The sequence below is a fragment of the Alligator mississippiensis genome, chromosome 6 (assembly GCF_030867095.1).
Source record: "Alligator mississippiensis isolate rAllMis1 chromosome 6, rAllMis1, whole genome shotgun sequence".
NCBI lineage: Eukaryota > Metazoa > Chordata > Crocodylia > Alligatoridae > Alligator > Alligator mississippiensis.
This window is the reverse complement of record NC_081829.1, coordinates 40,860,953-40,882,749: the sequence shown is the minus strand read 5'-3', so window position 1 is coordinate 40,882,749 and position 21,797 is coordinate 40,860,953. Positions and strand designations below refer to the sequence as shown.

At 45.5% G+C, this 21,797-nt stretch overlaps 1 protein-coding gene across 13 annotated transcripts in view; it reads left to right on the top strand.

Annotated features, from left to right (window-relative positions):
* Positions 1–21,797, top strand: part of PARG (poly(ADP-ribose) glycohydrolase) — a 143,011-nt gene that overhangs the window by 41,883 nt on the left and 79,331 nt on the right. For 12 of the 13 annotated variants that reach the window (XR_009463023.1, XR_009463024.1, XM_019497121.2 and 9 more), the window contains one exon: positions 19,761–19,853. The exons of the other annotated variant lie outside the window; for it this stretch is intronic. Coding sequence is in view for 10 of the 12 variants with exons in the window: in XM_019497121.2 (XP_019352666.1) it covers positions 19,761–19,853 (93 nt within the window). In the remaining 2 variants the exon portion in view is untranslated. The remainder of the gene's footprint in view (positions 1–19,760; positions 19,854–21,797) is intronic. 13 annotated transcript variants of the gene reach the window in all.

The window sequence follows — 21,797 nt, the reverse complement described above, 5'->3', positions numbered from 1 at the left end:
GTGAAGCAACAATGATTTTGTGGGGTCTAACTGCCTGAATGATGGGGTCTAACTTCCTGAATGATGATAGAGCATGGCTTTTTTTATTAAATAGTCAAATATTTATTTATGTAGGTTTTTTCCCTCTTGTACTTCAAATTCTGTTACATTCTCTTTAATGTGTAAAGTCTGTAAAAGCTGTGCAAATCAAATAATATGCAAAAATCTCCACTTTCTGCTACTACAGCTTGGGAAGTTATTTCAGGGGACATTGGCTGTTCTCTGGTTAAGTTGCTTCCTACATTGCTTCCTGCCCTATTGAAGCCTTTTGCGCTTGAACATGTTTAAAATATGCCCTGTTAATTCTGTTTGGTAAGCTATTATTATTGTTACATGTGACTGCTCAGTTCTTTGAAGGGTGGGGGGAAGCTTTTGAATCTCAAGATTATATGCACTGCACAAGCTGTTGAAGTAAGAAATGTTTTAGCAAATTTTGTTTTAATTCTATAACATGTAGGAAAGACTTAAATGAACAACGCCAAATTATCTGTTGGATCTCTCTTTATCTCCCTTCAGCTTCAATCTTGAATAACATAAAAATTGAAGATCTGCCAGGGTGTGCCAACAGAGAATCTGGATACCTAGTTTTTCTCAAGTGTTCATTTCATTGGTTATACAGGGGAGCTATTTGAAATTCAAAGGTTTTTGGTCCCCATCTAATACCTCATCATCAATACTCAAATAACAGTGAGTCCTCGAGTATAGTAGTCCAGGGCAGAATTTGGAAAATCTATGGTAGTGGTGGTTAACCTTTCTGGTGGGTGTGACACCCATAGCTTCCCTCTCTTCTTCCTTCTGCAAAGTGCTACTCTGAGCCTTGCCCCCCCCCCCCCCCCCGGTGCATGATAAAGATTGTGCCCTGGAACACTAGAAATGAGGCAGGGGGCTTGAACCTCCAACTGCATGAAATAGGGGTGTGATGCTGCTGTAAGATACTGTTACCAACAAGAGCTAAATTAACTTTTCACTGCCAATTTTCATATGTTGAGCAAGCATCCAAAGCCTTGAATTTGGTGGCAGCTGCAGCACAAGGCAACAGTTAATTGGGCTCTTGACTCTGATGCCTGATGCTTTTTCTTGCAGCAGCATCTCCCCCTGCTCAGCTCCACTTGGCAGGAGGCACAAGCCCTACTCCATTCTGATATTTCTGTTTACTGAGCACTTGGGACTCAAGCCATAGCAGCAGCCCACACTATTTGTGGCACATGGGTCACAGGTTGACCATTTCTGCTTTAGGGAATTCTAGGTAGCAACTCCACAGACAAAGTAGCCACATGAGAGCTTTTTATACTCCATATGAATAGAGTTTACACTGCCCAAGAGTTATTGAGAAGAAAGTCTATGACCTTTTATTTTCAATAATAGAAGATAAATGCCATGACACAAAAATGGTTTTCATATAGATTAACTGAACTACATATCAACATAAGTAATTACTTGCCTGTTCTACGTTAAATGAAAAGAAGAAATCAAAATCCAGTGATCCAAACATTTGACTTCACTAAGCAAACACACTTAGAATATTTATTATATCATTAAGTATTAAATTGTTAAATGTTATATTTAAACATACTATTTAGGGACAGCTTGTATCCATTGTAGATTGTTTCCAATTCCCCATGAAGGAATAAAGTTTGGACTTTACAAAGTTCATGGCTGATCTTCTATGGAGAATAGAATGAAGATTGGGATTTGGCCAGTGGACAGGTTTTGTGAAAGAAAGGTAAAGATTTGTGTGAAAAGTTCAAACCTTGATTGATTCTAATAATTTGTGGCAAAAGTCAAATTATGTCATTACATAGGAAACAGGCTCAGCTGTCAAACTACTTGTAAATAAGTTCTATGGCATTTTTACATCAATTATGGAAAATCATGTGAGATACTTACACTCTTAGAAGCAAGTGAACAGGTTCTGGTAGTCCTGTAAAATAAATTGTAATTCTCTTTTAATCCTCAGCTGCTCGTTTTTAGTTCTTGTAAGTTCATCCTTTGCAAAGGGTTGGATCTGTAAGGGCATTAATGCCTCTTGTGGGGAGCAAATCTAATGTGTGAATAGTGGGTTAATTAGTAAAGGTCAAATTAGCATGGTTCTTCTGTAAGAAGAATAGTCTGTTTATAAATATTACTGAGTTGATTTCTTTAATAGAGCTAGAATTAATAAAGTTCTTTCAAGGTCATCATATTATTTCTATTGTGTTTTTCGTTAGAAGCTTTCAGGGAGCTATGTAAATCTGAATATTGCTTTCAGATCTCCTAGCAGTTTGGCAATTACTGTTTATGTTTTACAGATGTTGAAATGGAGGTACACGTTAAGCAACATGCCTAAGCCTCACAGTCAGTTGGTACCAAAATGGTATTAGAACTTCTCATTTCTCACTCAGCACTTCGGCCTCCCAATCTCTAAAACACTATTCTGATATTTAAAAATGTGTTTTCAGAGAGCACATGACTAATGTTAGGCATGTGTTTTGCAAACAAGTTAAGTGTCCTGACAAGTTGTTTACATATGGCTTAAGCTGTTCCCTTTTTTTTGTCTCCCTACAGACCTTATGTAGGAAACATTGAAAATAGTATGTGATATATTTATTATTTGAACCAACTGTCTCGAAAAAAAATTGCTGTAATCAGTGAAACCTGAATAAAGGAAGACCTAGAGTACTTTTTTGCTGTACTGATGACTGGTTTTTTGATAAATCATTTATAATTGGCTGGACAGTACTAGCAGAAGTAAGCATTGTTGTATGAGCTCAGCACTACCAATACAGGGTTTTAAGCAAGAAATAAAATGTCCTAAGGCCTAATTTTAGTCCAGATGTAAACATTTTTTTTTTTTCTTAAATCAGATTAAAAAAAATAAACTGTTGTGAGTGTTCAGTGAAACGTTTTTGATTCAGAATAGCACAAAGGAGTTCATCTCCCCATACAAAATGTAAAACTTGCTATCATGAAGATATGGGGGGGAGGGGAAAATATACTTCAGATACTGTAAGTATATTAATATGAAATGTACAGATTTAAAATACCAGGCTAAACATCTTGAAGTAAAATGTTATCTGTAATTCAGTATTTTTCCTGTAGGTTTCCCCCTTGTATTTCTGTATCTTTTATCAGTGTGTATAGATGTGCACTGCAGGCACTATAGTGAAGAGTATAGCTTAGATACAGATTTGCCTTGAAGAGGTTGAGGTGGAATAGACAATCCATTTGTAAGAGATGTGGACTTATAATTATAGATTTAAAGTTTATATGCTTTGAGCTGTATGGAAAGAAGCATTTTAAATCTAAAATGCAGAGCATATTTTGTAAGAGAGAATTCCTATGGACAGACTTTATCACAGCACTCTTCTTTCCTCCTTTGACACCTGATAACTGGGGAAGCAGGAACAGCTGTGACGGTGGAAGAACTTGGAAGGTGAAAACTTTTGAAGTGATGTACAGTCTAAAAACTGACTCCAAAAAAAGGCGCTACTGTTAACCACTGTTTTGTATGTGTCATTGTCCTATCTACATAAAAGGATGTGAAAGGTTAAGCTATTAATCATTTAACCGAGGTGCAGTGATGACAGGTTAGCTTACTGGTTATCCTTGAGCTCTGGGTGGTCGCAGTCTGGCAGGGAAGGGGAGAAGGGAAGCTGCATGGTGCCCCAATAAGAATCAAAAGGCAGCAGGACAGGGAGGAGAACAGGATGGTGAAGGAGGGGCAAGGGGTACCCATCGCCTAAGAGGAAAACAGCCAGCAGCCTAATGACTAGTCAGCAGTTAGCTGCTGGTACACAGATCTTTCTCCCTCCCAGGCCAGAGTTTCACCTGGGCTGTGTTGTCTGGCTGGGCTTGCCTCTACCTCCCTTCCTTGCCTGCTTCCCCCCTCCCCAATCAAAGGGCTCCAGGAATGTGGGAGCAGCTCCCAGGAGCAGTTGTCTGAGCTGCTCTTATTGGTTAATTGTTTAACTGATATAATTAGAGAAGGTTAAACATATATTTAAAAAATGATATTTATGTCCCTAACAGACGCACATATTATGTGGGACATTTAATAGCTACTTTGCATAGCACCTTAAATTGAATTTATGGCATGTCTGGGGCAGTCCTTGGGCAGATGCTGACTGTTGGCCCCAGCCCAAGGACCAGCCCAGGGTTTCAAACCAGCCTCAGTGCTCTCTCAGACCAGGGTGAACAATTCACTGATTGTTGGCACTGGGGTACTTCAGGCTCTTGAGGCAGCCCCAGTGCTGCCCTGGGATCACAGCTGACAATCAGCTAATTATTGGTCCTGGCATGGCTCTGGGTCACATTGGGTAGGGGGGACTTGCACTAGCAAGCTGGAAGTCATGTTCACGATTGCAGGCCTTACCAGTACTGGCAAGTGGAAAGGGCATGATTGGGATCTGATCCTTGATCCCAAAATCCTGCCATGCCACACACACATGGTCAGTGGCAGGAAGTGCAGTCATTAACATTTTTAAAAGAATTGGTGGCAGGGGCCACAGTGTCATAGGAACAATATTGCTTGCTAAGGATTGACTTTATATTGAAATTGGTTATTCTGTAGAGATATAATTAAGGAATAACTTGATGGTTTTGCATATGTGTAACAAATGCTCTGATTTGGCCTACAGGAGAGACTGTTAAGGGAGGACTGGAGACACTGTTTAGGGAAGACTTCATGCTAGTTCCACAATGCTGGCAGTTGGGAATAAAAGTTTGCCTGGATGTTGTTGAAATGGAGTGATCATGGATTCCTCCTCTACCATGTTAGTCACTTTTTGTAGAGTAGAACTAGACTTTTAAAATGTAATAGAAAAACAAAATAATCTTTCCCTTTTGAGGGGAGTTGCTATGATGACTTCTGGAGTTTTTCATACAAGGCTACTTGTTAGAAATGGCTCAGCAGGTCAAAAGTGACTGGAATTTTTTTTAATATCCAGTGTCTCTTTCATAGCCTCTACCATCTAACTGGGTAACTTAAATCTAGTTTTTCTTAGACATGTAAAAAACTGCTACCGTGGTGATGCTCTTATTTAAGTAAATGTACCTTTTTTTTTTTTTTTTTTTTATCTTAGCAGGCAAATCTGAACTACTTTCACTCCTAAAGATGTTTTCCCCTTGTAAGGGCTGGAGTATATTGCTTGATGGGGAAGCTTTTGTTGCTGTTGCTGACTGTTTTTAATTTTTCTGTGGTAAATATTATTTCAGGCTCCAGGCTTTCAATCTTGTACCCATCAGCAGTGGTACATAATTACATAGAAAACATAATTACTTGGCCTTTACTCTTAAGGCTCTGTGTGTTGAAGCTCAGAAAATAGTTGAGCTCCACTGTTTGCTTATAATGACAGAAGAGTCCCTCGGCTGAATTACAGGTAGTCTCCATGTCCAGACCCTGGTGTTAAATCACAATCCTATTTCTTCTCATGAAGAAAATGTTAGCTTTCCAGTTGTGTTCAAATTTTAAATTTGCTTTAAAAAGTGTTTTAAAATGAAGTAAAAAAATAAATTCTGGTTTTATAATTTCTCTTAAAACATTAGGCTCAAATTTTGAAAACCTTTAACAATGAAGCTGCAGTCCTTGGAGGTGATGTACCTGAGAGATCATTCCAAGGCTGGATTGGCAGATGCATATGAGCCTTGAAAAATTTAAACAAAAATGAATTAACCTATGTCTTGTAAGCTGTCTTCCTTTTTCTTTTCAAAATGTCAATTTGTGGTTTTGATAAATGTCAGAAACATTTTTTTTTCCTCAAATAAGGCTCTTTTCTGCATAATCCAGTATTGTGATTTTTCTCCTCCCTCTGAAGATTACTTTGTCTTTCCCCTGGTTTCCAATCAGACAAGTGTCTGAGAAATGGGATGGGTTTGACAGCTGGGTATATTTTCTACTGAATTAATTTTGTGAGGTAACTAAATGAGGGAGTTTATTCTTTGCTTGACAGTTATTTTCCAGTGTTGCAAATTCATTAACTCCTCTAAAAACAAACAAACAAAAGCCTAAATAGTTATAATTTTCTCTTGCCAGGATCCAAGCTTCCTTGTTTAAAGTATTTTGGATAAAAGTAGTGATTAACAGCTAGTTTTCTAGATGCAAGGAAAATGTGCTCTTATCAGAGAATTGAACCCTAATATCTGTCAGTGGTTGATGCACAGATTGGTACATTACAGTTCAGTCAGAATAGAATCAGTCTTTTTCTAATCCAGAAGCAATGACTAAGAGATTTCGGCAAGTTTGATTTAAATCAGTTTGTAAAGGATGTCATGAAACTGTCTTCTGAGGATATTGGATTAATTTGGAATTGGTTTCATTACCAGTAGGGCAGGAAAGTTATGAATGCATCTGTTTTCTACCTATTCCAAATAATCTCCCTATCAGTAAGCTTATTAGGATTCCACAGTATTTTGAAGTATTTTTACTCCAGCACTTGGAAAGATTCAGAGGTCCAGACTGACTGACTATGAGGCTGCATCTCTTCCTGGTAAAGTTTTTAAACAAACAGAAATTGTTCTTTGGATTCAGATCTCTGAGGTGATTATTGCAGTATAGTCACAAACTAGAAGCCTATTATATTAGAAGCTGTACCACAACTAAGAGATGGTTCCTGTCACCAACATTTTGCAAGCTATGTGTGGGTTAGGGAACAGCAGGTAGATAGAGACAGACAAATGTGGCAACTGAAGGAAACGGTAATGTGGGAAATGGAATGGTTACAGGCTACCAGGTACTTTAAATATTACCAGTTGTTTGTTTTTTAAATTGTCACTTCAAAGGAAGTTTTGGCGAGGTCTGAAGGACAGTGTCTCTCAGGTTTACAAGGAGCATCTCTGAAGCAGGAAGGTTAGTGCAGATGATAGCCTGAAAGTGCTCACTGGAAAACTTAACTTGTAGGCAATGAAAGTGGACATCATTGACCAAAGAGAGACCGAAGTAAACATTTTGAAGGGCCTTGAAAGTTAACGCATCACAATTTTTGTGGTAGGGAAAGAAGATGAAAGGAGAGAAGATGTGGTCAAAGTGATGAAGGACAAGCAAAATTTTAAATGCTTATGAGCAGAAGAATATTGTGATCTTATTCAAGAAAAAAAAATGCAAATTAACATAAAAGCTTATAGCCTCTTCCCTGTGCATAGCAAGGATATATATGGATGTCTTGCTTTCCCCCACTTGTCATTATACCTATGACCTTCACAAAAAATACCTACATTTTATCAATGTAATTTCATGCTCAAATGAACATCCACTCCATCAGTCAGTCATTTTTCCTTGTGAAAGTGAGGATAGTATCTATTTCATTTATTTTTTCTCTTTCTGGAACCATGTAATTTCTCAGTTATCCAGAATTTAATTGATGCTGATTTCCTTTGGAAAGGCTACTGAAAGTGTGTACTTCATTTTTACTAGAGAGATTCAATCCAGAAATAAACTTTCTATGGATCATATTAGTTGTTAGAATAGCAGGCTGAAATAACTCTATGCTAAGACTTGAAACATTTCAGAGATGCAAGTATTGGCCTGCTCCTAAACTTTAAACGTAACAAAATCCCTTAATTTGAATGCAGTTGATATGTTGCACAAAATCAGCAATAATCCACTGCTACAATATTTAGTGAAACTGGCTAGCTGGAGAGGCAGGCCATCACACTAACTATTGGCTTGGAGACCAATTCCAAATATGAGTCAAGATACTTACAAAAAATAAATGTTTTTTGAAAAAATCCTACTCTAGTCTGAGAGGAAATTGATAAAATGGCCAAAAATACATTATAATTTGGAAACACAAATTGCATCAGGTCTGAAATAAGCATTCATTTTGTCACTGAAATGCACTTAATCAATCAGTATCCTGTCACAGCAAGTTAATATGGGGAAATAAAAACAAACAAGTAGAAAATGCTAAGCTGTTGCTGTCTTTGCATGCTGTTTGCCTTTTTGGCTTGATTATCCTGCCTTCTTATGTGATGGATAGAGCTGTCCAAATTCATGTTTTGTATGTTTAGTTTGTTTGGTTTGATGGGCTGTCAGGTTTAGATTTAAACTCCCTACCATCACTACCACCCTATGCTACCTCAGCCTCCTCTCATTAGGACTGTCAGGCACACTTATTCATTATATTTGGAGGACCAGTTAATAGTGACAAGAGGCTATTACTTATGGCAATGTTTTGTCAAGCCTCTTTTACTGCAATATAAATGTTCATTTTGCTAAATTGCAGGTCAGATCTGCTTGGTCAGGAGCTCTTACCTCTGCTACAGCTCACTGAGACATTTGCATCTCTAAGTCATGTTCATTTAATCAACCACTCAAGTGCAGACCTTGATGAAATCACCAAGTGAATTCTTTGGCAAATAGCAGTAGATATTAATAATAATAATAAAAAAAGATTCCCTAGACCTTTCCTGAGAATTAAAAACCTACTTTAAAATATTTTCCAAAGTTTTCAGTGATAAAAGTAGTGTTGATTTTGCCCATTTGTGCAATTGAGGACATGAACAAATGAACCAAGCATAGACTAGTTAAAAGGAGACAGGGATGTACCACATGCTGGCTGCTTTGTGCCAGCTGACCATATTTCTGCACTTAGCCCATGATAAGTGGAAAGCTAAATCTGAATAGTTTACCACTCAATGAATCATGGCCAAGTTACCGCTTTCACCTCGTATGGACCAGAGATGGACACACATACAGTAGCCATGGATCAGCTGATGTGACGTTCCTGACCCATTTTAATTCTGTAATATGGTTATCCATACACTTATTTTCAAATCTAGTTGCCAGGAAGATGCTGCAAAAGACAAATGTATAATAGAACAAAAGATTTTAAAAGGTACCTTCCTGAATCAATAAAGGGTTGTCTATGCTCAAAGATCTGTGTAGCTGCTCTATATTATATTAACTAGTACATAATGTCTGAATTAACAGCTTGTTTTTATTTCAGTGCAAGGTATTGCATTGGGGGGGGGAGGGGGGATGGGACATTTTGCCTTCATTATGTGCTCAGCATTGTGACCAGGCATCCCACACTCCTTTCTGTTGTTGCTAGGCCCTATTAGAGTCTGCCTGCGACAGATGGTGGGATATTCAGTAGAAGCAGTGCAGTTTGGTGAAGGTTGTGATTTATGGAAGTGGGTGAAAGATGGTCCACTTACTTTGATTTCCCAGGACCAGGGAACTCAAGAAGAAAGTGGGTTTTGGTTCCTTTTATACTTCCACCCCACAAGGGATGAATGACCTTCCAGTCCCATAGATAGGAAGATAGGACTGCATATAGCTGGCAGCTAAGCCAGGGAAGGAAAGGATAGAAATGGTATGAAAATGAGGGAACAGAAGAAAAGGGTTAATAACTAAAATAGAAGACCTTTGGACCATAAGACATGTGAACTTATTACTGACTTGTCTGAAAGGATGTCACCTCAACAATGGAACTTTGTTGATGGCCCAGGGAATTATTGGAACCTGAAGCTGGGGGCCTACGGTGTCACAGTTAAGTGTGCGCTGTGGGAATGAATTCACCATTTCAGTTTGTTTCCATTTGACAGCTTTTAGGTGACATCTTTTTATTCTACTCCTTCCTTCCTTCCTTCCTTCCTTCCGCTTTGGACGCTTCGGACCAGGCTCGCTTGGAGCTGCGTGGGGCGATCCCGAGCGTAAGACTCCCCGGCTTCCTATCTCTTTTCTTCCTTCACTCCCACCTGTCTAAAGGTCTCTAGCCTCTGTTTATTTCGCTTTCTGACTCTTTTCTTGCTTTTTTGCAGCTTTTACCCCCACTTTTCTCTCCTCTCTCTTCCCTCCCCCTCTGCTTCCGGTTTCTTTGTCTGTGAGACGCTTCTCGCAGCCTTCTCTTTTACTGTCTCTTTCCCTCTCTTTCTCTTTTTTCTGTCTGCTTGTTACGGGGAGTTACCTTTTCCATTAGCCTGCCTTCCAGAGGTGCTCTTAATTAACCCTCCATCCCCCCCTCACCCTTTAGTTTTCCTTTTCTTTTTTCTTTTTGCTGTTTTAACCCCCCCCCTCCTTCCCCTGCCGCTTTTTTCCCCCCCCACCCTCCTCCCCCTTTGTGGGGAGCTCTCTATTATCATTTGCCGCTTGAGGGGTGCTTTTTTCTTCTTCCCCCCCTCTTATTTTGTTCTATCCACGCTTTTTTTTTTTTTTTTTTTTTCTTCACCCCCCAAATCCCTCCCTCCCTTTCAGTGGCTTATCTTCACTTTCTGTTTTGGCCGCATTCCCGGGAGCTTGGCCTTGAGCTCCTGTGTTTAAGTTTTCTTTTCATTCCCTTAGTTTTTTTTTGCTTTGCAGTTTAACCCTGTCCTAGTGAGGATGGCTGCTCCTACACCTGGCAGTTGGCATGAGGATGTCTCTCGGGACCTCCCGCTGACGCATGGCCTGAGGGTTCATGCCCCTCTCCATGTGGGGCTTGAGGTTTGCATGGAGGCTCTGGCTGCGCTCCTGGGATGGCGTACGATCCGCTATGCGGGTCGTGTGAACACGGTCCCGATGATTTATTTGAGCACGCCTGCCTTGGTTGACAGGGTGTGTGCTGAGGGCCTAGACATTGCGGGCATCCACTACCCTGTCACGCCCCTAGAGACTCAGGCAGTGAGGGTGGTGATCTCTAACATCCCACCACATGTTTCTGATCGGGAGCTGGCCAGGGGACTCGAGGCCTATGGAGTTCTTACGAGTCCTTTTCGCCGGCTGCCGATGGGAAGCAAGGACCCTCAGCGGAAGCACGTCCTGTCTTTTCGGAGGCAGGTCTTTATGCTCCTCAAGGAGGGCCCCCAGTCTCTACCTCGCTCCCTGAGCTTCACGCTCGAGGGTCGGAGGTATATTATCTATTTGTCTGTGGGAGAGACTACGTGTTTTAAGTGCGGCGGCTCCTCCCACCTGGCTGCTCAGTGCCCTCAGGGCAAGGCGGCCGGACCATCGCCACCTGCGGCAGAGCCGAGAGACGGCGTGTCGACTTCTGGGACACGCGGCAGGCCCAGGGAAGCAGGGAGCTCTTCCTCCCAGCGTCCTTCCACCCCTATTCCGTCTCAGGGGACGGGGGGCTCTGGTGTGGAACCATCGTCCAGTGGAGAGGCTGGTGCTACTACCCAGGCCCCGCCGCCGCCTCCCCCGTCTGTGGCGCCCCCTGCCCTCAGTGCGGGGGCCCCGCCGGCTGGGGGGGCGGGGCAGTCTGGCCCGTCCCCAGCACAGGGGCAGCTGCCCACTACCACCAAGAAGAAGAAGAAGGAGGACAAAGAGAGGAAGATGAAGGGGGCCTCTCAGGATGCCCTGCCCTCCTCGGCCAGTGCCGAGGGACCCCCCACTAGAGAGCCTGGCCCCGCTCTGGCTGCCATACCACCCACCCCGTTGGATGTAGCTGTCGGCGGGGCAGACTTAGCGGAGGGGGAGGGGGCTTCAGGGGTCCCTCTCCCCTCGCCTGTCCCCCAGCCTCCGGAGTCGGGCGGCGGCGGGGATGGTGGCGAATGCCTCTCTTCTGGTGGCCTGGCCTCGGGGGTGGCGGGAGAGTCTGCTACCCCCTTGGTCATGCCCCAGCCTGGTGGATTAGATGGAGAAGTTGACGAGATGGAGGTCCAGCTCACTGAGTCTCGCAAGAGGCGTCGTGAGCGGGATGGCCTCTCCCCCCCCAGGAAGACAGGGAATGCCCTCGTGGAGCCGGTCCTTGACTCGGACGATGAGAGGCGGCTGATGTGTCTAGACATCGAGGGTGTCGATGCTGCGGTTGCAGACGAGCTCCCGCCGGGGGTGCGGACTCGACGCTCTTCCTTAGGCAACATCCACCCCAAGCTGGCGGAGCCCCCCTGGGTCCCTCCAGACTATGGGGGACTCCTGTCCTTCTTGAAGTTAACTAAGGGGCAGAGGAACGTAGCAGGACGCATCACTCAGTGGTGCACAGACCCCAAAGTGTTCGTAAAGGGTGCCAGGGCAGCTGCCAAGCTCATGCAGCGGGATCTGGGCACACGCCAGATGGCTTACCGTTTGGAGAAGCTTGCCCAGAGGGTGAGAGTTGAGTGGGACTTGGGCGGGTCCCTCAACTAGAGTAGGGCACAGTAGGCCTTCCTTGACCTGTCTGTACTGCCTTGCTCTGCTCTTGGGTGCTCGTTCTTCCACCCGTACCTTGCTTTGCTCTTCCTCTCCCACACCCACATCCATGGCAGCCACAATCATTGGCACCTTCAACATCAACGGCTGTCGAGACTCGGTGAAGCGCGAAGCCGTCCTGGAGCTCCTGCGACAGAAGAGGCTGGCCGTCGCCTTCCTTCAAGAGACACACTCTGACAGATTCAACCAGGCGGCCTGGCGGGCTGCCTGGCGAGGACAGGTGTTCCTGAGCCATGGCACCAACCTTAGCGCTGGGGTCGCGACTCTCTTATCACCACAGCTGCAGCTTGACGCGGCGGTGCCGCGGGAGGTCATCCCCGGCCGCCTGCTGACCGTCCGCGTCACCCTCGCACAACACCGCCTGCTGCTCATCAACGTCTACGCGCCTTCCGATGGTCAGGAGAGGGTCGTTTTCTTCGAGACCTTGGCTGCCCTCCTGCGCGACGCTAGCGAGGATGATGACCTGCTCCTCCTCGGTGGGGATTTCAACTGCACCACTGCCCCGCGCCTCGACCGCACAGGGCCTGAACCCCACCTGCCCTCCGCTCGCAAGCTGCAATCTGCCTTGGAGGGGGCAGACCTCGTGGACATCTGGCGAGCCCTGCATCCTGATGCGTGCCAGTACACCTGGGCCAGGATGGGTGCCGGTGGTGTCACCATGGCTCGCCTCGACCGCCTTTATGTCACCAGGCACCACCTGCCACTCCTGCGCAGCAGCTGCATCGCTCCCTCGGGTCTGTCAGATCATGACCTAGCCTTCAGTGAACTGAGCCTGCCGGGGAGAGCCTGTGCGCGGGCACCTTATTGGTGTTTCAACGTCAGCCTGCTTCAGGACTCCTATTTCCGGGACTGCTTTGCCCACTTCTGGAGGAGCTGGGAAGCTGCGAGATCGAGCCACTCCTCCTGGAAGCTGTGGTGGGACGTGGGCAAGGTACAGATCCGAGCCTTTTGCCAGCAGTACACCCAGCTGGCCGCGAACGAGACGCGCCGACGTATCCGGGAGTTGGAGGAGGACGTGGCGGAGCTCGAGGCTGCTCTGCTGGCTGCTGGCAGCGACGCGGCACTGAGCGAGAGCCTCCGGTTCCGCAGGAGATGTCTGCGCGACCTGGCGGAGAGCGCGGCCCGCGGCGCGAGGATCCGCGCCCGTTGCCAGGAACTGGCGGAAACTGACGCCCCGACCCGCTTCTTTTTCAACCTGGAGCGGCGGAGGGCAGCGAGCAAAGTCTTGGACCATCTCAAGACTCCTGAGGGCCGGGTCATTACAGAGCCCGGCGAAATACGCAAACATGCCGTCGCCTTCTATCGTGACCTGTTTGCGGCCGAGCCATCGTGCCCCGAGGCCACGCGGGAACTCCACGAGGGCCTACCACGTCTCGATGCCCTGGAGGCCGGAGAGCTTGAGCGGGACTTGTCCCTGGAAGAGCTGGCGGCCGCCACGGCCGGCCTCGCCTCCGGCAAAGCCCCGGGCCTCGATGGGTTGCCTGCTGAGTTTTACAAGACCTTCTGGCCTCTCCTCGGCCCCAGCCTCCTGCGCGTTTTCCAGGAGAGCCTCGCCGACAAGGTCTTGCCGATCAGCTGCCGCCGAGCGGTGCTGACCCTGCTGCCCAAGAAGGGAGACCTGGGCTACATGAAGAACTGGCAGCCGGTCTCCCTGCTGTGCGCGGACTATAAGATCCTGGCCAAAGCGTTGGCCACCCGCCTCCGCGCGGTCATGGCCTCTCTCACCGGGCCCGAGCAGAGCTACTGCGTGCCGGGCAGGACCATTCAAGACAACCTGTTCCTGCTGCGGGACCTACTCACGGCTAGCGAGCTCTTTGGCCTCGACATCGGCCTCATCTCTCTAGACCAGGAGAAGGCCTTTGACCGGGTGGGCCACGCCTATCTCTTCCGGACTCTGGAGGCCTTTGGTTTTGGGCCCCTCTTCACCGGGGCCCTCCGGGTCCTGTACCGAGACATTTCCAGCCTGCTCAAGGTGAACGGTGTGCTGTGTGCTCCGTTCCCCGCACGCAGGGGCATTCGTCAGGGGTGTCCGCTGTCGGGCATGCTCTACTCCCTGGCCATCGAGCCGCTGCTGCACACGCTGCGACGCCGCCTGAGTGGTGTGGCCCTGCCAGTGGCCACCGGCCCGTCCGCTAGGCCTCGTCTCCGGCTGTCGGCATATGCGGATGATGTCACCGTCTTCCTCAACACTCAGGAAGACGTGCGGGCCCTGGCGGATTGCCAGCGTGCCTATGAGCGCGCCTCCTCCGCCCGCATCAACTGGGCCAAGAGCGATACTTTGTTGCTTGGCGCATGGACTGGCACGCTCCCCCCGGACTTGCCGGGGGGGCTCACATGGCGCCGCGAGGGCCTCAAGATCTTGGGCGTGTTCCTGGGGCCACCGGCCTTCATGGCGCGTAACTGGGACGACCTCGAGGAGGGGGTGGAGGCCCGCCTGCAGCGGTGGGGCTGGCGCCTGCCCAGCCTTTCCTACCGGGGGCGCGTCCTTGTCATCAACAACCTGGCGGCAGCGACCTTGTGGCACCGGTGCGCCGTGCTCGACCCCCCACCGGATCTCCTGGAGAGACTCCAGCGCAACCTGGTGGACTTCTTCTGGGATGGGCGCCACTGGCTCCCACGAGCCGTCCTTCACCTGCCTGTTGCCGAGGGGGGCCAGGGTCTGGTTGACCTGGCCAGCAGGGTGGCGGCCTTCCGCCTGCAGGCCCTTCAGCGACTGCTTTACAGTGAGGAGCAGCTGCCATGGCAACAACTGGCGTGCCGGTTCCTACAGAGGGTCGGCGCTCTTGGCTTTGACCGGGAGCTTTTTTTGTTGACACCCACGCTCCTGAACTGGGCGGTGCTTCCGGCCTTTTATCGCAGCGTGGTACGAGCCTGGCAGGTCGCCTTCCGCCTCCAGCCTCGAGCCCGGACACTGTGTTTCCCGCAGCTGCTGAGGGAGCCTCTGGTGCACAACTCAGCCCTGTGGGGCTCCGTGCCGAGCCTGGCCTCTGCCAGCCTCACGGCCACCCTCATCCAGGCGCGTGTCCTCCGCCTGCACCATCTCCTGGACCCCGCTCGGTCAGCCTGGCTCTCGCCCGAGGCGCTGGCCACACGGCTGGGCGTACGCTCCATCCGCACCATGGGTCATCTCCTGCGTGACATCCGCGCCGCCCTCCCGCCGGTGGCGGCGGCCGCCTTGGACGAACATCTCCGTGCGCGCCAGATCCCGCGGGCCGCGGATGCCGCGAGCGAGGCTTTCCCTTCGCTGCCGGTCACCCCGGCTGTGGCCGCGGAGTTGGCCGGTGGGCCGGGCACTCTGTTGCGGCTCCCCATGCCTCCCGATAGTGACACGGGTTGTCCCTTTGCTTCTCTATCGCGTAGAAGCTTGTATGCCTGGGTGGTCTGTGTCCGCCATGCTCAGGTGCTGGCGGGACGCCCCGATACACCGTGGCGACGGCGCCTGGGGCCACCGGCTTCCCCACCGGCCCACCCGGCGTGGCGCACATTGTATAAGCCGCCGACCGCCAAGAAGACTGGCGACCTGCAGTGGCGGTTGCTGCACGGCATCCTAGCCACTGGCACGTTTGCGTCCCACTTTGACCCAGCCGCTTCGACGGCCTGCCCCTTCTGCCCTGGGGGCGTGGAGGAGGATCTCTTTCACGCCTTCCTGGACTGTCCCCGCCTGCGGCCGCTCTTTGCCACCCTCGAGCGGCCGCTGCGGGCGCTGGGCAGGAGCCTCTCAGAGACCACCTACATATGCTCCTACCCGTACCGGGCGGCCGAGCGGGGCGCCATCTGCCTGGCCAACTTTTTGCTGGGCCAGGCCAAGATGGCCGTCCTCAAGAGCCGCCGTAACCGGCTTGCCGGCACCGGCTCAGACGATGCCCCGCGGCTCTTTGGCCTCCTAGTGCGGGCGCGCCTCTCGCTGGAGTTTGAGCACGCTGTGCTCCGGCGGGGGGTGCCCGCCTTCGAGGCACTCTGGGCCCTTGAGGGAGCGCTGTGCCACGTGGAGGACGGCCGTCTCAAATACGCGCTCTGATGTCGTGACCGGTCTGGGCGACCGGGCGGGTGCGGTGGCGGACTGTGGCTTCCGGCTTGTGCCGTGCCCTGGGCCCTCACCAGGCTGCTGTTGTTTATTTTCTCGGGGTGAGAAGAAGAAGGGTTTTGTACGTGTACTATGGGACAGGGAAGGGTGGAATTGTTCGTTTCTCGAGGGCTATATACATAAATAGCATGTTAGACACGATGTGTATTACTGCGAAGGTGTTTGTCACGGTGTGATGTTCTGAACGTCCGGGAATGGTTTCTCTTTGGTGTGGTTTGATGGTTTTTTTGCTTTCTGTACCTGATCTTTTGTGAAATAAAGTTGTTAAAAGTCAAAAGTCCTTCCTTCCTTCCTTCCTTCCTTCGCTAGCTGAAGTGCTGTGCAGCCACCTTGGAAACGATTGCAAGTATTAGGCAAGTCAGCCCTAAAAAAGGGAGGATTTAAAGCAATGATGATTCCTAGAGAAGGTGGTGTAGGATGGGAAGACTCTTCGAAAGCATGTGAATTTAGCATCCAAAATTGGTTGACCTTACTCATCTCAAAGGAAGAAAGTCCATTAAAGTTCACCAAAGTAATGGTTTAGGCTCCAGTCTTGCCAGCATTTATGTACATGCTTAAGTTTATGCATAGGGGTAATTCTCTGAAGTTCAAGAAGAATACTTCCAGCTACAAATAGATGCCAGTTGGCGCTTTAATTTAGACCTAGCTATATGAGGGAGGACTTGTAATAAATATTACAGGTAGGTAGGGGAAAGACAAAGGAAGGTATTGTTCTGTTAGTGAGTGGGATGAGGAAAGGAAGAGAGAAACAATATCAGATTTTAAAATGTATGTTCATTTTATTATGTATTCTGCATCAGGCCTGAGTTGTGAAGTAGCTGACTTTGGTTCTGGTCTGGGAAGGACAGGTCTTATGCTCTCATTACATTGTTTCTAAAGGAGCATAAAGAAAAGGTTGAAGTGTTGACAGCTGTGACAAAGTCCAGTGCCATAATGTGTCACCAGATAAGTGATATTGTATAGTTTGTGGCAGTCAGCAAAGCATGGCAACCACTATTTATATGTCAATTTTAAGAGACAGGAAGGGTTGCCCAAAGGGGAGAGAATATCAGAAGTTGACAGCCTGGTAGACACTTAAGGCTAAATGTCATCTTTTGAATAGACTTTAGTATATAACATTAAATGAACATATAAGTTTCAAATTCAGTTCTTCCAACACTCACAAGTAATTTTATTACTTGTGAGTGACCAAAATATGTTGATGAAGAACAAGCCAAAGTTTCCTGCTAAAATTGAAGACGATTTAAGTGTTATTTTCAGTATCTGTTACTCTACAAAAATGCAAATGTATACTCAGTCAGTAGCTGCTGCAGTGAAGTAGATGCCTTATTCAACTTTTTATTTAAAGGTTTATTTTTCTTTACCATGGATTTAGATTTTATTGTTGAATGGTGTGTAGCTTGGGTTCTGTTGCGCCTCTGTTGCCAAATCTTCTTCAGATTTTGCAGACTTACTGTTTATGAGCAGAGCTAAATTTTTAATTAAAGTTGCTAAATAAAAACTTAACTTTACACTTTTGTCCATGTGCACTATAAATAACAAGCTTAGCTGGACTATGTCGGTATCAAGACTGAATAATTCTTTCTTTCGCATGTTTCTTGTTCCTTAACTTTTTCAACTTCATAAGCATTTTTATTTGATCCTTCATATATTTTGAAAAGAGGGAATAAAAGGGAAACTCTGAATTCATGGGGTTATAGAAATAATTTGGCAAAAGTTGAAGGCAGTAGCCTTAAGAAAATCATAAAACCCACAGAATTAAAGAACTGAAGCAGCATATTGTGGAAGAAGGGAAACCACCAGTTCTTCTTTGCAAGAGCTGCACTTATTTGCAGTGTTTTACAGAGACACAATGTATAGTGAAATCATCTGGTGAATACTTCAAACACATAAGGCATTGAATATAATTTAAAAGAATTTTTTTTCTTTTCCTCCTTTTCACTTTAGTAAGAAAGGTTCAGAAATAAAATTACAAATACTGATCAGTTTTCTTTGTCAAGTCTATTATCAGCTGTAGTAGTGTGTTGCGAATAGTATTTTGAAAAGATTCCCACTGTTATAAACTGATACGAGCTTCAGATATATAGAATATATCTGTAATTTTTTTAGGACTTCAGAGTTTTGATCAGTCACCTCTTGGAAGAAGGCCATCTATTTTGCTCTTCAGAATCCTTCTGTACAGTTTCAAATTAGATAAAAACATGCATGGATGAAGTGGCATCAAATTGCAAAGGAAGTAGAAAAGGAAGGTAAGGTAGAAAAGGAAAGAACTGGGCATAAACAGGAGGAGAATACCCATCACACACATTCAGACCTGCCTCTTTGTCTTTAAAGATTATGGAACAGATCTCTAAACTGGTGTACCTAAGTGCAGTTCCGTTGACCTCAGTAGCATTATACTGATTACTGCCAGTTGAGGGTCTGCCTTGTGATTGTCAGTAAAGGTCCCAGAGATTTTCCTGGATTTTTTCTTTGCTTTTGCTGTTGGTCTGTCTCTATCACAGGGGATAACAGTTACCTGCTCTGAACTTTAGGGGATGTGGTGAGACTTATTAGGTTGTATATACAGATTCAAATAATCTGGGTGAATTTTTCCAGGTTTGTTCTCCAATAGAGAAACTTACTCATGGTTATATGTACAGATATTTGAATGCTAAGGTCCTAAAAGTGGAGAGCTTGCAGCACTGACACTGCAGATTGGGGGAGGGGGAAGGGGCTGGGCACACATCTGTGTGCTCTAAGGCAATGGTTCCCAAACTCTGACAGATTGCACGCCACCTATTTAAAATGATAAAACCTTAAATACCACCAGCACATTTTTGTCATACAAAGTAATTATTATAAATCTTTTAATGCGTACCAGTGACAGGTTGTCTGTATACCACTGGTGGTACCTGTACCACAGATTAGGAACTGCTGCTCTAAGGGCTACCTTAGTCAGCCTGTCAACACATGACATCAGTGCATAGGGCATCCTTGATTTGCTAACATAGATTGCCCATGGTCAGCCTGCGTTTCCGTACAGCCAAATGTGGGGATTGTGAAGGATGCATGTTTTGCTCCTTGCTGAATCAGGAGAATTCAGTAAACGAGATACTGTCCCTCTTTTGGCGGGGAGAAGGAGGTGCTAGAGAACTGTGTTCTCTTCTGAGAAAAACCGCAGCATGTACATTCTCTCTCTCAAAACTCTTCTGGGAGTGATTTAATCCTGGTTTATCCGAGGTTATTTTTTGCCTACAGTAGCCATTTTTACCCTGGGAGAAAAAGCCTGAACAATCTGTATGCTTGTGACTTCCATGGGAGAGCAGCAGCTCTCGCAGGTGAAACTGGATGTCTGTATGAGGCTCTATTTTATGCTTGTAAAGTTAACCGAAGTCCTCTGACGAAAGATGCTATAGAAACGGAAAGAAGATTAAACACAATAATAGTAGTCTTAATTTATTCCATCTTTTCTCTCCTGGTCCTACCACTCCCTTGTGAACATTAAACCTGGCCAACCTTTAATTATGTGATCAAATTTCTGGTGCAAAACACATCTATTTCACTTCATAGGTGCTTGAAGATGCAGAAGCTCAGCATTTGTTCCAGTCCATCCTGCCTGATATGGTGAAGCTAGCACTCTGTCTCCCTACTATCTGCACCCAGGTAAGTAAACAGATCTAGGTAAATCACCTGTGTCAGGTTAATTCTCTATAAAATATAAGAAATGGCTGGAGTCAGAGTGAAGGCAGTAAAAACAAGCTAAATAAGAAATATGTAGGTATGCTGCAAAAAACATATTTATATGCATCATACTTAACTAGTCTGTAAAGTGCATATCTCTGCCCTGTGCCTGACTCAAGACTAACGTAGTTAACCACCTCTTTATCTGGGGTCAGAGTGCAAGGGCCCTGTTACGTTTCTTATTAAAGGCTTTAGTGGTTGTTCTGCATTTAGCTGAGATTCAAGGAATAAAGAGGACACTATGCATCTGTAATGGTATAAAAAAAACTTTGAAAATTCACTGTCCCATTTCTGTACCATTTATCAAAATTCTATATACACTGGAATAGCATGTTACTCTTAGTGATGAGCATGAAATGTTTATATGTTGAGAACTCCTGTTGTTTTAAAACATTTTAATGGATTTAAGTCCCTATGGCTTTGATTGAAACCATCTTTAGAACTATTTTTAACCATAGCAATATTCTCCCAAGGCATTTTTACTAAGGAAAATACTTGATTATATTTGTATTTCTACAATATCTGTGAATATACTGTCCTTAGTAAACTTCAACTTTTTATTTTATTGTAATAGCATCCAAACCTGCATACATTTGCTTGCTAATATAAAGCTGTGTTGTGATTTACTTCTACTGAAGTCAGTATGACTGCTCAGGTGACTAAAGATGACTTGTGCAAGTATGAATTTGCATGATTATGTATGAGCACCAGCATCTGGACTTATTTTTTTAAGTTTTTCAAAATAGGGCTTTTGTACAAGAACAAGAAAGAACTGTTTCATATTTTAACTTACTGTGTGTCTCCTAGGACTGAATATACAATAATTCTAGTTACTGAGGCAGTTTTACATGAAAGAAATTTATCTTCAGAAGTAAAAGTCCTAAAATGCAGTGACTCAACTCACTTATTACAGTAGCTATTAGTCTGTTAAAAAGAAAGACCAACCCTGCAGTGTTTTGTTATATTGCTGTAGCTATAATAGTGTTGTTCAATAAATCCCTTAGTATTATGGAAGAAACCCAATGAAGGAAATGTACAGGCTTCTCTTGATGCACAGTTTAAAGGTATTTTGTTTTGTTTGTTTGTTTGTTTGTTTTTGTTAAATCATCTAAAATTAAAAAACAGGATCATAAGAAAGTAGGGCTGAAAGTCCAGTCGTCTGCTCAAAGTAGGATCATCCCTTACTAAACCATCCCAGAATAGTAGTCCGTTAGTTTCATTTCAGTTCCTGAAATCTACGAAGCTGCAGTAAGTCAAAATGATGTGCAGGCAAGTAAGTGTTTTTGTTCTAATGAAAATATAGAATTGAAAAACACATTTTCTTCTAAAAAACTATAAAATTATATGTGAAAAGGCCACTTAAGTTTCCTAATCTTAATCTTAATGCAGGCCTGCCAAAAAAATTAGTATACTCTCCCCCTCCCCTCAGCCAACAGAAACAGAGGGTCAGAGGAAATGTATTTTTTCCTCTTGGTCTGCTTAAAAACTAACCTAAGACACCCAAGCTTTTAATGGAGAGAATATTAATCTTCTAATATTTTAGTGGAAATGCTTCCTGCAGAACTGAGGATGTCTATCTCTTGTGTTATATAAACTGATATTTTTATACTATTCATCTAATACTTTTTAGTTCTGTCAGTTTATTATTTAACCCTTTTCAAGACATTTGTCATAGTCTTGCTGGAGCATATTGTAGTTCGTACTGACTTGTTGTTCTAAATTAGTGTGTTAATTGTTACCATGAGTGTTCTTGTTCAGCATTCTTGATGCACATTGTTGGTTGTTTGTTGTAGACCATGTGGCAAATTCACTTCTGTAGAATCTAGGCTTTTGTTTTGGTGGAAAAGGTCCATTTTTCATCCTTAT